The following is an 18,601-nucleotide window of genomic DNA, read 5'->3' as shown; positions in this document are numbered from 1 at the left end:
CATTTACAATGTATTCCATATGGAAAATCCAAAAAAAAAAATATATATATATATATAACGTAGAATAAACGTTTATTAAAAAAAATAATACCCGCGGTAAAATAAAATCTTATATTTACAGCGGGATGATTTCTTTCAATAAAGCGTTTATTCTACGTTATTTTATTTATTTTATTTTTTTTTTTTTTGGATTGGCTGTATCAAGAGACACAATAATAATAAAATAAAATACCATGAGCAATAACATTCGATTTTTTTTATATCGGACTTTTTCTTTAAATGCATGTAACGACTTGCAGTTTTCATACTTAAAAAAAATTCTGCTGTGATGAACAAAATCCTTTAATGATATCAGAGAGTCTAATTTGTTGATGTAAATTAAAATGATAAAATTAAATGAATATTTTTGATATTTGTTATATCAAGAAAGTGAATATTTACAGAAAAGTCATCAAAAATAAAACAACACCATCCATACTTATTTGATTTATATCATTAAATTTGTCATTTGTTACACAATTGGTCGCTTGCTATATGATGCTCACTAATGCTCTAGTACTGACTTAGTGGGGTCGGTGATCGTTACATGACGCGCATGTTAAATTGGAACCGGGACAGTGCCCCTAAAATTCTGTATATGTATAGTTTATATATACTTTATGCTTGTGCTCCCCCAATAATAAAGTCTGATGGCATCCCCTATTTTGCTTGTCAATGAATTGTTGCTTGGTAGCCCCCCCTCCCCCGCCCCCAAAACTGATACTGTTTCGTTGTCCCCCAAAGCGAAATTGCTTCCTACGGACCTGTTATTTTGGCATTAGCGGGGAATCAAGTGATCATTCTCTCCAATTATATGTCTGTATTGTATTTTCTAAAGATACAATTTACTAGTAATTTCATCCTTGGTAGGTAAATGGTTGTTCTATCATTAAATGTTGCAGAGACGCTCTTACAGTGTTATTCATTGGAAAAAATATACAGTACATGTACTTCAAACAAATAGTAAATTGAGACGTAAAATACACTTATTCCAGGGTATAGATAGTTACACACTGTGTTGATCTATCAAGTGGAGGATCACCTCGTACAGTTGAACAGCTTCTTGTGCATTGGTCGGAACAAGTGTGTCCTTATCCTCTCCAGTAACTAACTCTACTAAATGCAAAAATTCCTCTGTACATCCTCGTTCCGGATTGTCGTCTGTGTAATTGTACTCAATATCTTCTAAAACAGAGCTATCGCATGGCAAGTGAAAGCAGAAATCTCTGGCCCCAAATCTTAATGGCTGATAAAATAATATATCTGGAACTCCTCCAATCAATTCTCTACCTCTTTGCGCTCGAATGCGGTGAATGTTCCAGGTTTGTTTGAACAACTGCAAGTGTTCTTGTATCAGCGGCATGAAACAAAAGCGTAAGCACTCAATGTGCATGGGATCTGCATTGTTAACTTTTCCTGAATCAATCATATCTTTGAAAATGTTCCTCCAGTACTGCGTGAAATGCCTTTTCAAAAAACTCCATATCATTTCAATTCTTTGATTAGCTGTTGATCTCCCAACTGAAACGCTTTTCCGTCCGTTCAAACTGTCTGTATGGTAAGAACGTAAGACTTCTTGTATACATATGACAAGTGAATTTTCAGTACCGGCATCACAACGCGTAAGCCTTGGAACTCCGGTAATTGATGAAATATCTAGCAACAATTCGGGGATTGTTGTTAGATGGTCCAACTTCAAGCCAAAGAATTTTTCGAGAAAATCCATCTACCGCTCCGTGTATGGCAAAACCAAAAGGTTTAAGTTTATCATATCCATCCAAATGAATGACAAAGTTGGGTCCCTTACTAACATATTCTCTCCTCCTGAGACAGTTTCTACTTCTCAGTCTTACACCTTCGGGATCAAAAGTTTCTAACAACAGTCGAGTGGTTTCCTGAGTGACACGCAATTTACAGTAAGTATTCAAAAGTTTCCACATAGCTTTGTATCCTAAATCATTGTGTCCAAGTTTGTGCATTTCTAGCATTTTAATCACTATCTCTCTTAAAGGACTTTCATTTCCTCTACGTTTAAGTCCAAGTTTCTGCAAAATCCGTTCCACTGATCTTTTGCTAATCATGATATGGTGAGCGAGAAGTAAAAATCCACAAATATCCGTGGCATTAAAAGATAAGTTAAAATAGTGTCGAACCAGATCAATCGTGGTCATGTCATCAATTACACCTGGCAAAACAGCAGACACTTGTGGTAGCACCATACAAGCAAATACGCGTATAAGATGAACCTGAAATCAAAGATTCTATAAGAATGTTACAGAAGAAACACACGGTCCCTTTGGCCACAACGCTCACATAGGATATCGCTCTCTTCAATAAAAGAATCTGAAATCATAACCTTTCAAAACTACAATATATAAAAAATAATTATACTTTTAACTTTAAAAAATACAGCTTTGTTTGTTTTTTTTTTAACTGAAACTTCCTTCATACATATTGTAGATATTGTTCTCCATTTCTCCTAGTTTTCAAGATAAGACTTTTTCGGATTAATTGTACATTTATCATAAATAAATATAGTGTTTAGTTTTTTAATTTTCAATAATTTATTAGTAAAATAAAAGTTGTTGAACTTAGTCATCTTAATGCAAAATTCCGGTTTGTTGTCACATTGACACTGAACTTTCCACTTGTTGAATGTATATGTTCCTTATGTTAATCATTCGAACTCCTGTATGGACCCATCGTGAAAGTGGCTCTTTGAATTGAACGCACCCGAATCTTCACTTTGAGTTCTCTGTCCAATTGTGTTCCAAGTAAAGATTTTTTTTAAATGACCTCATCGTATTATACCTATCTCTTAATTATCTCTCTTAAAGCGGAGAGAAAAAAGGGGGGGGGGTAACTCGAATAAATTTAAATCTCCTGTCTCAAAGGATACTTTGGGGCAAGTTCGATAAGAAGTTACTGAGTGGTTATAAAGAACTCGAAAAATATTTAAAGTTATCATAGAGACGACAGATCGATGGGTAAACTTCAAATAAACTAATACTTGAGCCTTTTGCTCAGGTGAGCTATATCGTACACAGTAAACTTAAATTATACTTTTGTCCACAATGTCATAAACATTTGATGATTGACAATAAAATGGGCGGGCACACATCTGAGAAAACCACGTGTCAAACATTTTAACATAGAAATGTTCAAAATTTACATCTTTGATTACTATTCCAGAATTCTTTACATCGAAAGCTATTATACAAGTTATATATATTTACCTTGATCATCCTCTTACGCTCGTGGAGCTTATCAGGTTGTCAGTATGTGTAGAACTCTGTATTTGTTTTGAAATATACTCAGTCAGTTAAATTTATACTTGCTCAAACGTAGTACGACAAAAGTAAGTTAACATTCCTTGTTGACAGACATGAAGTTGTCAAAATATTGACGTGATAGCGTAATAAAGGGAATCATATCGACATAATTAATTCTGATTGAAAAAAATTGTAAGAAACTTTCTACACATTTTTTTATTGTAACAAATGTTATTACGCAAAAAATTATCTTGCTTTGTTAAAGTCAGCAAAGCATTAACAGGGCGGTTAAATCATCCAAAGTATATCGTACTTTTCTGATCTTCTTGTGCAAGTCGACAAAATTTTGACGTTATATACATTTTATTGGCAGATAACACTAAATTTATTTTGCTATTTTGAGATATAATACAACATCACGAGGCGGTTATACGTTTCCGTACTAATGCCCTGTTCACACGGAGAGTTTAATTCGAATTAAACGTAAGTTACTGCGAATTAAATTTCATCTGCGTTCACACGGAGAATTTAATGCGAATTAGTTTAATTCGAATTAGTTTACTGCGCATTAAATTACTTCGCATTAGCTTCGTGTGAACGCTAAGCGAAGCTAATTCGAATTAAATTTTGACGCATGCGTAAGGGCAGAATTAAGTCACAGGCCACATGTCGATGGTCAAATATACGTACTTGTGCTATTTTTGAGTGGAAAACAAAGGAAAATTATGTTAACACTAAAATGTGTACAGACACTGACATTATGTCAAATGTATATTTGCTGGGCACAATATGACGTGATTTGTAAATGACGTCATAAAAGCCTCACTGAATAGCCTTGCTGTAGAAATAAAATTATAATTCGCATTAGTTTACTTCGCATTAGCTGTCGTGTGAACGCAATTTAATTCGCATTAGTTTAATTCGCATCATTTTACTTCGCATTAATTTACTGCGAATTAAACTCTCCGTGTGAACAGGGCATAAGCGAAGCTAATTCGAATTAAATTTTGACGCATGCGTACGGACAGAATTAAGTCACAGGTCACATGCCGATGGTCAAATATAGGTACTTGAGCTATTTTTGAGTGGAGAACAAAGGAAAATTATGTTAATCACTAAAATGTGTACAGACACTATGACATTAGGGTGAGTTAACCATGCATCGGACACATACCTTGCTTCGGACAACTTTAAGCAATAAACTTTCATTGAACCCGAGTCTCCCCGTATTTTTACTTGTTTCTGTCTTAAAGGTGAAGATTTAAACTTTTTAATGATGCCGATTTTCATTTTCATGTTGTGATAAAAATACCACAGGAATGGTCTTGAAATTACGTCATATTTTGCATCATCAAAGGGGAGTAACCAGAAATTTACGATTTTGCCATTTTTAAAGTTGTCGTTCTCTTAAATAGACGTCAACGGAACGGGTCTGACCTAGGTAAAATTTATCAATAATTGATAATTTTACAGAAATTCTCAAAAATTTTACTTCAATGTTTGTATAATATTTCTTAGAGTTGTTTTTAACTAGTATGTTTATTTCACCGTACATCGGACACAAATTAACCATGCATCGGACACTTTCCGATGCATGGGTAATCACTTCCATTTTCATATAAAACCCAAATGACAGCTGTTTTTTTTACGGAAATAGAAAATAGAAACTCTAAATTTTCAGTGAAAATACAAATAATCGATATATGACGACTAGAAGTGGACTCTGTTTATTTCTTTAAACTAGATGATGATAACCCACGAGACAAAGGCGCCAGTTGCCATATTACTAGTATTGTAAAGCCTTTCTAAGGCGATGTGATGCAACAAATATCTCTTCACATTTGTGGATCGAAATAGTCATTCAAATTTAATTAGAAGGTTAATTTTTAAATAAAAGATAAAAATGTTTTGATATCACTCATTTTAAAGCACCGAGATCAAGGTATGATATTTTTCTGGTTTAAATATCGTATGTCCGATGCATGGTGAATATTGTCCGATCCATGGTGAATTCTAACTTATTCCGAAAAAATCTATTTTTAATGATATTTTCTCAATAAATAGGACACGATTGTGTCAAAAATTTATATTTTAACCACATACTACATATTAAGTTCCATTTTTATAATATTCGGTCGGTAGCGATATCTCTAGAACTTGTTGAAGTGCGAGGGTGTCCGATGCATGGTGAATTCACCCTATGTCAAATGTATCTGCTCTGCACAATATGACGTGATTTGTAAATGACGTCATAATAGCCTCACTGAATAGCCTTGTTGTAGAAATAAAATTATAATTCGCATTAGTTTACTTCGCATTGGCTGTCGTGTGAACGTAGTTTAATTCGCATCAGTTTAATTCGAATCATTTTACTTCGCATTAATTTACTGCGAATTAAACTCTCCGTGTGGACAGGGCATAATATTAAGTATGATTTTGTTTATTCCTAATAGATATTTTAAAGAAAGTTTTTATACTTACGCATTGACAATTGCTGTTATCTCTTCCCAGGCGCGATTTTTCTTTGCTTTACCGCACTGGGCACCTTCAAACTTTGAGTCCAAAACACCTACCCGCCGAATTGCTTCCTCGTATAATATTTCTTTTTCTAGCTTACTCCAGTCTGGTTCGTTAACGTTTTTTTCCTCATTATTTTTTGTTAAAAGAAATTCTATATCATTATCTGCCATGTTTCTTTTTTGCTGTCTGCTGCTTTAATTAACGTTGATGACGTGTGACGTCAATTATTAAAAATGACGTAACAATTAACATATAGTAAGCATAAAGAACAAAAAAAACAGTCTTTATTTTAAATTTTATTTTAATGCTTTTCATTATTGCGCAATACTTAGCAGGTGTGGCATTGTCACATGTAAACAATATCCCACAATTCATTCAATATCCTTCTCGGTTTTGGTCTCAGTTTGTGTCTCAAGTGAGAAAATTTAAAATGAGCTCAGTCTCCCTTTATGGCACACTAAAAGTGAGACGGTCTAAGTTAAGCCCGGAATCAGAGATTTTTAGATTGATCTCAAAAGTGAGCTGGCTAAGTTTTATGGCCCCGGAGCCTGGTGTTAGGGTGGGTCTCTAATGATTATATAGTGAAAATGCATTTGAAAATCTCCTCCTCTGCTCCCGGATATCAAGTTGATGAACTAAGTACATGGTTATGATGAGCAAGAGTGTCTCTTCCAAAATTGTGAATTTCAGGGCCCCTGGGTCAAGGGTTCTAGTGTGACATGTAGGGCGGGACTCTAATGATTATTTAGTGATAATGCATTTACTCTTTGAAAATCTTCTCTGTTCCTGGGTATTAAGCCGATGGACTAAGTACAAAGTTATAATGAGGAAGTGAAATGAATATTTGTAAAGCATACTCAAAGTCGTATTCTTGCCTGGAAAGCAATATAAAAGATTGATATAAAGATAATTTATGTAGCAAAAGGGCCAAATGTGTGTACTAGTATACTAGGGTGTCCTGTTTGACAATTGATGAATTATTAGGGCCCCGCTCTGCGGGTGCCCTATAGTGATCAGTCTGTCTGTCCGAGATCTCTTGTCCGGGGCATATCTTCTCTCTCCTTGGCCCAATCTGGCTCATACTTCACCCAAAGAGTGTCTTTGGGTAAAGGGTGTGCAGTGACCTTGAACCATATTTCTAGGTCTAAGGTCAAGGTCATAGCAGAATTATATGAAAATCCTTGTCCGGAGCATATCTTCTCTCTTGGTCAAATGTGGCTCATACTTCACTCACAGAGTGCCACTGGTCAATGGATGTGCAGTGACCTTGAATAAAGTTTTTAGGTCAAGAGCCAAGGTCAAAAATAGCCTCTCTGTTTAAATCTTTGTCCGGAGCATATCTTCTCGCTCCTTGGCCCAATCTGGCTCATACTTCACCCACAGAGTGTCCTTGGGTAAAGGGTGTGCAGTGACCTTAAACCATGTTTCTAGGTCTAAGGTCAAGGTCATATGAAAAATCCTTGTCCGGAGCATATCTTCTCTTGGTCCAATGTGGCTCATACTTCACTCACCGAGTGCCACTTGTCAGTGGATGTGCAGTGACCTTGAAGAAGTTTCTAGGTCAAGGGTCAATTTTCAAACATAGCCTCTCTGTTTAAAATCTTTGTTCGGTGCATAATTTCTTTCCCTCAAGTCCAGTCAGCTTCAAACCTTACCAATTGACTTAGGATACGGATCATTTGTGATTTTCCTTCCATATTTCTGATAGAGGATATGCTACAATTTTCATAAAGGATATGCAGCATTCGTGATTTTTGTGTTGTTTTTTGATGGAAGGTGTTGAGCACTCGTGATTTTCGTGCCATTTTTTATTATAACGAGGATAACATAGAAGCCCTTTAGACTCAAACAACACAATAAAATAAATAATGAAAAAAATAAGTATTCTTGATTAAACATTTTTTTAATAAGGATACTGAAACACTTTTGCATTTTTTCGGATTGTGTAATTTAAAAGTAAAAAGAGTTTTTTTTAATTTCACTTAAATTAAAGGTCACAGTGAAATAGGTCGCGACACACCTTCTACCTAAGATGCATAAATTGGCCAAGTTTGATAATTCTAAGTCCAATAGTTTTCTAGTTATCAGCCGGACAGGATTTTTCCATATTTGGCCATAGCATCTTCATTAAAGGTCAGAGCGACCTACTTTTAGTGCGCGACACACCATCTACTCAAGAAGTATCAGCTGAAAAAGTTTGATAATCCTAGGCCTAATAGTATTAATGTTATCAGCCGGACACGAGAAAAGCTAACAGACAGACAGACGGACGGACATGAACGCCATAACATAATACGTCCCGTCTAAAGACGGGCGTATAAAAACGAATGTCCACAGTAAAGATATTGCAGAATGCTCCTTATACAGCAACTTCAAGTTTACTGCAATTGCTGGTTTATACTCTTTAAAACTGTTTGATTTCCCGAAACACGACCTCGATCTAAGGAGGGGGGAGGGGGCATTCAGTGTTAAAAGATGAACTCCAAACCAATGTAGGTAAATAAGTTTTGATTTCCCTTTCTGTCATGTTGTGGTGTAAAAGGGCGTTATAGAAGTTAACTGCCTCAAAGATGAAACAGGATCCCCTTTATGCGTAACTTTGTATAGCCTCGGTTGTGAATTAGATGTATTTTATATATTTTGACGCGTCGTCTGTGAGTTTATAACACTGCATCCCACTCATACTTACAATTTCATAAACTGTAATATTTTGACTGGGTCATATTAGAGAGGTTCCTTTTATCAAATGCCAGTTAGTCCAAAGGTGTAAGATGACCAACTCAGTCCAACAATTGGAGCTGGAACCATAGTTTTATATAAGAGGTCTAGTTGTAAATATTAATATTTTATTCATGCAAAGGTCACATACTGAAAATGCAATATATTAATTAGTATTGAATTTAATGCCTAGTTTACGTGGCCTTAATTGAATGCGTGACAACAATCATGAGCATTGTATACATTTATTTGACCTTTATGATGATTGGCAGGTTTCTCAATCAGTGAGAATTATTTCGGTGACGACACGTACATTCCAACTTTGTTTTGTCTACCTGCGAAAAATACCATTGGTCTATTCTTGGTCAATGATTTTAAAGATAAAATATTCGGGATGTCGCGATTTCCGTTTGAAAGTTTTTGTAACTTTTCATTTCATTCCCGCAAACATCGCTTGGGTGTATTTAGAATGGGTCTGTTAGCATGACTGTGTGTGGGCCATTACTTCTTTCAAGTTATAAGAACGACGGTTATGAATCTATACAATAGATTCAGTATTATTAAAACCCTATGACTTTACCCAACAAGCATATGGCAAATTGAAGTTCTTCAGCGGATAAAATTTTGAAATCGTTTCCTGGGGCTCGTTTCTTAAAAAGGCCTACGACCAGGCGTAAGCTTAGTCCGGACTAAGTCAGTGACTAAACCCCAAAATCGGACTAAGTAGCGTTTCACAAAAAGGCGCAGACTAAGTCGAGACTAAAGTTAAGGACCCTCTATACACCGATGAAAAATGTTTTTTGGACTTTAAAAAAATTATATAACGTAAAGAAGGATATTTTGAAATTAACTAATTCATATTTAATATAGGGAGCCTGCCTTTTTTTATCCGGGAAAAATCTTCAAAGACAATGAAGTAGTGATTAAGAAAAATCGCTTTTCCTTACTCAGATGGAGAAAATACATGCAAATAATGTCTTCAACTAATCTATCTTGGTCTAATATAATGTTTAGAACACTTGAATTTATTTTAAATTATGTCATACAGTGCAGATTACAACTTATTCTATTTTATGTCAAGTGGCGGGTCAGTCTAACTACACAAAAGTACCCTGAAATTAGGGTGCAGTGTAGAGAGGGTCCTTAAGCTTAAATCTACGCCTGCTCATGAGTAGGCGTAATCTACGCCTGCTCATGAGTAGGCGTAAGTTCTTAGTCTGTACACAACTTCAAAAAAGTGACAAGTATTTTGATCATAGAAAGTTAAAAGAATAATTATTTTGTACGTATACGATATAATATACCTATTCATATACATATATGATATGCGAAAAATCGTGAAATATACAATTATTATGTAGGTAAATAGAAAGGTAGTAAAAATCCAGCGAGGATGCAGATTTTTTTTTCCGTAATAAGGTTTGATGAGCTAGAAATTTGTAAGTAAGAATTTTGAATTGTGAAACTATGTAAGCTTAAGATATTAAGAAGTGCCCGAGTTTAAAAAAAAAAAAAGCAGGCACGCATAGTATGGGGGAGGGGGCTGAAACTCACCCGCTTTTTCCAGTAATGGTGTTTTTTTGGTTAAAAATTAGGTTGTAATTTAGGCTGACCTACACTTTCAGTATTTGTTTTCTTGTACTGTCAAAGTTTGCTGAATATTTTGTTTACTCAATTACCTATCCTTTTCCCAATCTCCCCCACACACTGGGTCCCTGATGATTTTTTTTATTTTTTAAATGGATAATGTTTTTGAAGGAAAAAAAAAAGAAAACTCAAACAATATAAATTTAATATATTTTCGATAATAAGAAATATTCGCCAAGTTAATGAACCTTTTACCTTAATTTCCCCTTTAATTCAATATAAAATTTATAGAACAGAAAAAATATGAATCTGTAAAATGTTCCAGTAATTAATTATCTTCTCCGTAATACTGTTTTTTCCAATTTCAAGGAGTAACTTTCATGGCATATAAGATGTGCAGATGGGTCATTTTTTTTAAATAGGTACTTGTTTTTAATTAATTTACAATCTATCGTACTTTTCTCAGTCGAATTTTGTTTGAGGGTCTCTTTTGATGGATTTACGAACAGATAAACAACTTTATATTACATGCAATTGAAAAGAAAGTGATCAATAAAGTGTTAAAAAATATTTATGAGTAAATGAGAAATAGAGTTTCAAATTTGCTGTCATTTAATGCATTATACTCATAAAACACATCAAGAAAAAGAAATTTTGCTTATTAAAAATATTTATGAATATGAAAATCATGACTTGTTAATATCTTTAAATCTAGATGAAATCTTCAAGAAACATTCTGCATCTGTAAAAGAAATATTGTATGATCATATTCTTAATAGAAATTGAAACGGAATTACTAGATTTTAAAGAAGATGGTGATGTTGAAATTTATACCTTTCCCGATCTAAATAAATCTGATCCCGACTGGAAATATATTAAATGAAAATATTTCAGAAATTTATTTAAAAAAATACTAGATTGCTTGCCTGTAATGTGGATTACAAGAAATTGATTAAAAACTAATTAAGCTTTTGCAAACCTTTATTGAGAATGCGTGTGTTAATGGAAATGTTGTATATCCGTATTTTTACATGGACTGTTTAAATTATCATATCGTTATCAATGTTATACTGTATGTCCAAAGTGTAATACATGTATTATAATACATGTATCAGCTTGAATGCCAATAAATCTAATTCAGTTAGAATTGACTATTCTGTTATGAAATTGTAAATTCAATACAACTGATAAATTTTCAAAAATCTCATATCCATATTTTAATAATATATGATTTCATAATTGTTAAATTTTCTACAGGTCCGTAGAACGCGAAGGGGCCAGGGTGCCCCGGCCCTCCACTTTTTCCGAGTGTAGTTTTTTGCTATATTAAATTTCCTTCAGATACTGGTCCCCCCCCCCTTTCCCACTTTTTGTCGCTGTAAGGTCGAGCACTGGCAAATTCCATGACTTGGACAGTTGATTAGCTTTTTGCCTTGGCAAATTCCATGACATTGACAGTTAATTAGGTGATTGACTTGGACAGTTAATGAAGTTTTTTTTGCCACATTAATTTGGGAAGTTGCCACCCCCCCCTACCCGCAACCCCCAATTTTTGGTAGTTTTTTTTTTTTTTTTTTTTTTTTTTTTTTGTCAGATTTTTGTTAGGGCCCCCCTTTTTTTTAAACCGTTGGTACGAACCTGTTCCAGGCCTTTGCCACTATGCTTATTTATTTTAATGTAAAACATAAGTGAAAAGACAATACATGTATGGCTTATTTTCAAAGGAAATTACTTGAGTAAAATTCTTCATGCTTGGGTTTTAATGTACGATTGTATATCGAAATATCACAATCGAGTACATGCACGTTTATGCTTTTTAAAGTAATTTGTACCTATATAGATTTTTTAAAATTTATCTGAGCATACAAAAATAGTTATTTAATTTTAATGCTTTGACCTTGAAAATACAGTTAGGTTTGCGTAATATATCTGTTTCAAAGATGGTGAAGAGAGAAAGGCTTTCAGTGCCTTATTTCTGTATTTAGGTTTAAGTTTGATATAAATTTGATCCGCCACATGTAATTGTAGTCTCTAAACCAAATAAAATACGATCTGCGCATGCTTAGTACTTACAGGAGAGGTCTTAGTCTTAGGCCTAATCTTACGCCGCTCTCTGAAACGCGATTTAGGCCTGTCTAAATTTTGGCGTAACTTACTTAGGACCAAATCTACGACTTTTTGAGAAACGAGCCCCTGGATATAATCTTGTATTGGAGAAGTATAAGACAATAAGAGACGCATAAACTTCTGGGGACCCGTTTCTCAAAATGGCATACGACCAGGCGTAAGCTTAGTTTGGACTAAATCAGTGACTAAAACGGGAAATCGGACCAAGTTGCGATTCACGATAAGGCGGAGATTTATGTCGAGACTAAACCTTGCCTGCACATGAGTAGGCGTAAGTTCTTAGTTTGTACAAAACTTTAAAAAGTGATAAGTGTTTTGCTCAACAAGAATTAAAAGAACAAGATGTGTTTGTGAAACACTGATGCCCCCGTATATAAGCTTATGGCAAAGGTTCAGATTTCTCAAATGCAAGTCACAGTCCAGGTCAAAAGATAAAAAATGTTGGTAACCATATAAAGGTCTTGTCCCTTTGAAATTTGAAAGCTCTAGCTCCAACTGTTCTAAAGTTATGGCGAAGGTTAAAGCTTTTTAAAAGTAAGTAAAATGTCAAGGTCAAATAGGGCCCCATGGGAAGGTCTTGTCAAAAGTGATACACATGTTCGTGAAATGTGAAAGCCCTAGAACCAAACATTCACATGTTATGGCTAAGGTAAAGTTTTTCAACAGTAGGTCAATTTCCAAGGTCAAGGTCAATGCAAAAATTGTTGGTATCCAAAGGAAAGTCTTGTCCCAAGGAATACACATGTGAAGTATGAAAGCCTTTTAGCACCAAATGTTTAAAAGGTATGACCAAGATTAAAGTTTTTCAAAAGTTGGTCAAACTGTAAGGTCAAGGGGTCAAAGTGGTTGGTATCCAAAGGAAGGTCTTGTCACAAGGATTACATGTGTTAAGTATGAAAGCCCTAGCACTAACCATTCAAAACTTATGGCCAAGGTTACTGTTGTTCGAAAGTAGGTTTAACTCCTAGGTCAAGTCAAAGGGTCAAAGTGGTTGGTATCAAAAGTAGGGCCAAAGTTTTTTTTTTCTTTTGGTTTACGATTCCGCCGACCCTAATTTTCACCAATCATGAAAATAAAAATGTCTTTGTTCCGACATATTTCTCCGGATTTTTCTCAGCTGAACTGGTGGGTTTTTAATTTTAGAATGCATCTTAGTCAATAAGCGCTTATTAATATATGAGACGTTTACAAACATGTAGGTGACTGTAAATAAACACATGTGCAAACCAAATACGACGGTTCTGTCATGTAACAAGGTAATTCCTCACTGAAAGCAATGACACACACTTTAAGAACTTTTTCTGCATGGAAAAGTGAAAAAAATCTTTGATGCATGATCCCTTTCTCCAACTGCAATGTCTCAATTGGCAGGGATTTATCAGTACCTTCTCAGGGGCCGAAATTCGGCCCAATTCCCAATTGAAAAATGACCAATTTTTCCCAATTTGGCAGTATTTTTTCCCAGTTGGTGAACAATGCTTTTATATTTAATTATCTTGGAAAAACACTAAGTGAAATTGTCAGATTGTCTGTAATTTTCCTCGTAGTATTTAACTCATTTAATTAGCAAAGCTACAGTCATCACACGTTTAAAAACAATGTCAACATCGCCGACTTTTAGTCCGAATTTCCTCCGTTTTTCTGAAACTGCTGATATTGTGTGATAATATAGATTTATTAAGTTATTTCCACCTACGCAATTGATATACAAGTGAATGGTAAGAACTGTAGGCATTATTTCAGATAGAAAAATATATTTTCAATACATTTTTACATAAAAAGGAGACTTTTACTTTTTTGTAGGTTTATAATCTCCAGATTCTTATGATCTATGAATCTCATACACACATATACTACCCTAAGTTGTTTAAATATTTTATACTCATTGAATTCAAATCTGGTTTTATTTGTCAATTATTTATAATTGATCTTGTATGATGAAGTTGGATCATATTTAATTGTCTGTTTGGTTGCCCAATTTAGAGTTCATGCTAAATTGATATTTTTAAAAATGAATAACACCTGAATACATGATGTAAGCAATATTTTTATATTTTTCCTGATTTCATCAAATAGCCGATACTTTTCCCAATTCCCCAAAAATGGTGTATCCCAAAATAAGCTGATAAATCCCTGAATTTGGCTAAATTCAAACTGTAATATTGGAGAGTGCATGCCCAACCCTTACCTAGCAGGCACAGATACACCTATAGATAATAGTTAGGCCAGAATTGGACCCTTATTTTTAGTTTGTGGGGATACCGAGGTTTATAACACATCACATATCACTGAAGAGTACATATTAAAGAAGTTACACATCATGAACCAAGCACTGATTGACACACAAAAATCAGAATTAAATAAAAATGACATTAAGTCTAAAGTTAGAAATGAATTAAAAATTAAATAAAAAGAGATATGTGATCTAGACAATAAAACTTAAAAGTACTATTGACGTGTATTATTTTTATTAAAATCAACATTGCTGGTATTTTAAAATGAAATTTTTGAATCCTAAATTATTTTTATTTTTCGACCATCCAATGCATTTTTTTGAGACAGAAAATCGTAAACCAAAAAAATAATAACTTTGGCCTAAGGTCTTGTCACAAGGATTACATATGTGAAGTATGAAAGCCCTAGCACCAACTGTTCAAAAGTTATGGCAAAGGTTAAAGTTTTTCAAAAGTAGGTCAAACTCCACGGCCAAAATTGTTGGTATCCAAAGAAAGGTCTTGTCCCAAGAAACACACATGTGAAGTTTGATTGATTATTATTTTTTACGCCGAGTAGGCAATATTTCAGCCATATTTCGGCGGTAGGAATTTAAATATTACACGCAATACACCAATAGTCTAGTTTCGATCTTACTAGAGAGCGATACAGTTTAAGTGGGGTACTTTTATCAGCTCCCCATTTCCTGTTTGCTATAACTTTAATAATATTTAGTGCCTTTAAGCATTTTTCCTTAAGCATCTTTATATGTGGAATAAAAGAGAGTTTATTATCAAAGATGACACCTAAAAACTTTATTTCTTTAACTACTTTTATTGGATTTCCATTTAATTGCAAATTTGGATCATCATGAGTTTTCCGTTTTAAACAAAAATGCACACACGCCGTTTTACTCATTGAAAATTTAAAACCATTATTATCGGCCCAATTTTGAATTTTGTTTAGACATGATTGTAACCGCCGCTCAATAAAATTCATATTTTTGGACTTATAACACAGAACAAAGTCATCAACATATAAACTACCATGCATATCATTTTTAAGTACTTCTGCCAAACTATTTATTTTAATGCTAAATAATGTGACTGAAAGAATACTTCCTTGTGGTACATCCATTTCTTGTTCAAAATTGTCTGAAACTGTAGATCCTAATCGCACTTTAAAAGTTCTATTATTTAAAAAGTTCTTAATAAAATTAGGTAAATTTCCTTTGAGACCAATATTGTAAAGATCTTTTAAAATACCACATTTCCATGTAGTATCGTACGCTTTTTCTAAGTCAAAACATATAGATACAGCATGCTCTTTTTTAACGAAAGCATCTCTAATAAAGGTCTCTAGTCTTACTAACTGGTCAATAGTACTTCGGTTTTTTCTAAAACCACATTGTATATTTGTAAGAATGTTATTGGTTTCAAGAAACCATATTTATTTAATCGTTCATTGATCATCCGTTCCATGGTTTTACATAAGCAACTTGTTGACGCAATTGGTCGATAATTATTAGGGTCTGCATGGTCCTTTCCAGGTTTTGGAATAGGAATAATTGTGGCTTGAGTCCAGGAAGGTGGAATATCCCCTCGTTTCCAGATAGTATTAAAAATTTGCAGAAGACACTCTTTACTCTCTCTAGGAAGATGTTTAATTAATTGATAGTGGATATGATCCGGTCCTACAGCTGTGTCGTGAGATTTATCTAGAGATTTTTGCAACTCTTCAAAAGTGAATGGTTCATTATAACATTCTTTGTTTTCGGATGTAAAATCTAATGTTTTCTTTTCTTGAGTATTTTTGTATGTTATAAAACTAGGACTCATGTTGTTTGTCGAGGAATTCTTGGAGATTGCATTGGCTATTTTATTAGATATTTCATTCTTATCAGTAATAATTTGATTTCCAATACTAAGATGTTGATATTTTTCAGGACCTTTTCCTTTTATTTTTCTTATTGCGTTCCAAACTTTATTTATAGGGGTATGTGAATTTAGGTTTGAAACAAACTTTTTCCAAGATTTTCTTTTGCTAAAATTAATAGTTCTGCGAGCTTTTGCTCTAAATACACGAAAATTGCTTAAGTTTGATGATGTAGGTAATCTATTAAATAATCTTTCTGCTTTTTTGCGAGCTTTTATCGCTTCGTTGCATTCTTCTGTAAACCATGTTTTTTTCGTTCTAGTAGAATTTGTCGAGGTTTAAGGTATACATTCGTTTGCGATATTTAATAGTATTTCAGTAAAATTTTGAATAGGATCAGGATGGTTTTCAAATTTTTCAACAGAAATATTTTGTAAGCATAAGTATTCAAATTTATTCCAGTCAGCCTTGTTTAATTTCCAGTTTTGAACACTGTTGTTTTCGGAGGGTTTATGTACTTTAAGAATAATTGGGAAATGATCACTCCCGCATAAATCATCATGCACTGACCAATTTAGATCTAGGAGTAAAGAAGGATCTACTAAACTGATATCTATTGAAGAATATGAACCATTACCCGGATGCAAGTAGGTGTTTGAGCCGTCATTAAGTATACAAAGATTATGATGCGATATTGCATCTTCGATTATTTTCCCTTTATCTGTGATTTTGTCGCTACCCCATAGCGGATTATGGGCATTAAAGTCACCGACAATCAGAAATGGAGCAGGGAGTTGTTTTATTAATTTTGTGAGGTCTAAAAGTTGTAATTGATAGTGTGGGGGTACATATACAGAACAAAGGGTAATTGTTTTATCAAGGGAAAGGCGTACAGCTACTGCCTGAAGATTAGTTTTCAAACTTATTTGGCTGTGAATGTATTTATTGTCAATTGCTATAGAAGTACCACCAGATGCTCTATCAGTTTGAGCACAATGGTTATACATACTATAGTTTTTAATATTGATCTTATCTGTTTCTTTCAAATGTGTTTCTTGACGTAAACATAAAGCTACCGGGCAATGGTCCTGAATAAGTAATGATAATTCGTTAAAATTAACCCTAAAACCCCGACAATTCCATTGTATGAATGTAGGATGATTCATTTCTATTTCTTATATGATGGGAAATCCTCCCTTTATTTTTATTGGGCGATTCACTTCGGACTCCCGAGGAAGAATGGCATGGTGTAACGTCCATTTCCTCAAAGACCCCATATTTATTATGCAGAGCGACGGGATCTTTTGCTGCTTTCGGCAATCGATCACTCGACTGCTTCTTAGTGTTTTTAGAGGGAGATCTATTCTGTCTCCCAGATGATTTTGATATACCCGCAGCTGTTGACTTTGATGCAGTCGTAGCCACAGGGTTTGGTGCAGCCACAGCTGCAGGGCCTGCAGAAGCAGGTGTCGAAACAGATTTAGCTTTGTCATTTGATGACGTAGACATCTTAGATGTTAAGGTTTGCTTAAGAATATCATTCTCAGAAACCTGAGTAGAAACATCCTTCATTGAGGACGATTTTAAAACAGTTGCATATGATGTTAAATTTGGTCTAGGAACACTGTACATGTTGACTAGCTTCTTTGCTTCTGGGTACGGTATTTTTTTCTCAGATTTTACTTTTTGAATTTCTTTTTCTTTTTTCCATAAAGGACATTGTTTTGAAGAAGCCATATGGTTACCTTTACAGTTCTTGCATTTAGGTTCCTTTTGACAACCTTTGCCGTCATGTCCCTCTTCACCACACCTGAAACATGTTTCTGTGCCTTTGCAATTATTTTGTCCATGCCAAAATCGCTGGCATTTGAAACATCGAAGCGGATTTGGGACGAACAGTTCAACTTTCATTTGGTACAACCCAACTTTGATGTTCGTAGGGAGGGTTGGCATTCCAAAGGTAAGTATTTGTAGGTTCAGTGTTATCGTTACGTTTTTTGGTGAACCGTTTCACAGAGACCACACCCTGGGACTCCAATTCAGATTAGATTTCCTGTTCAGGAATATCATCCAGGTCATGGTCTCTGTCAAATAGAATACCTTTACTTTGGTTGAGTCCACTGTGAACTTTTGCAAGTACAGGTATATCTGCAAGTTTTTTTTAGTGCCAACAAGGATGTTGAATTCTGTTTTTTGGCTACTTCAATGAGAAGAGCACCTGTTTTCATCTTTTTAACCGACTTTGGTGT

At 34.3% G+C, this 18,601-nt stretch overlaps 1 protein-coding gene across 1 annotated transcript; it reads right to left on the bottom strand.

The window, feature by feature from the left end:
- Positions 1-17,474: 17,474 nt before the first annotated feature.
- LOC133195757 (uncharacterized) lies at positions 17,475-18,305 on the bottom strand. The gene has a single exon (XM_061331686.1). The coding sequence runs from the start codon at positions 18,303-18,305 to the stop codon at positions 17,475-17,477; it is 831 nt and encodes a 276-aa protein (XP_061187670.1).
- Between the last annotated feature and the right edge of the window lie 296 nt (positions 18,306-18,601).

The sequence above is a fragment of the Saccostrea echinata genome, unplaced genomic scaffold (assembly GCF_033153115.1).
Source record: "Saccostrea echinata isolate AGI-Se365-2 ecotype Australia unplaced genomic scaffold, CSIRO_AGI_Sech_v1 ptg000001l, whole genome shotgun sequence".
NCBI lineage: Eukaryota > Metazoa > Mollusca > Bivalvia > Ostreida > Ostreidae > Saccostrea > Saccostrea echinata.
Note: the sequence above shows the minus strand (reverse complement) of the source record. Positions and strands in the feature narration are given on the sequence as shown.

What these genes read in the sequence shown, in the direction of transcription:
- LOC133195757 (XM_061331686.1), bottom strand. Translation starts at nt 18,305, where the DNA reads ATGCCAACCCTCCCTACGAACATCAAAGTTGGGTTGTACCAAATGAAA.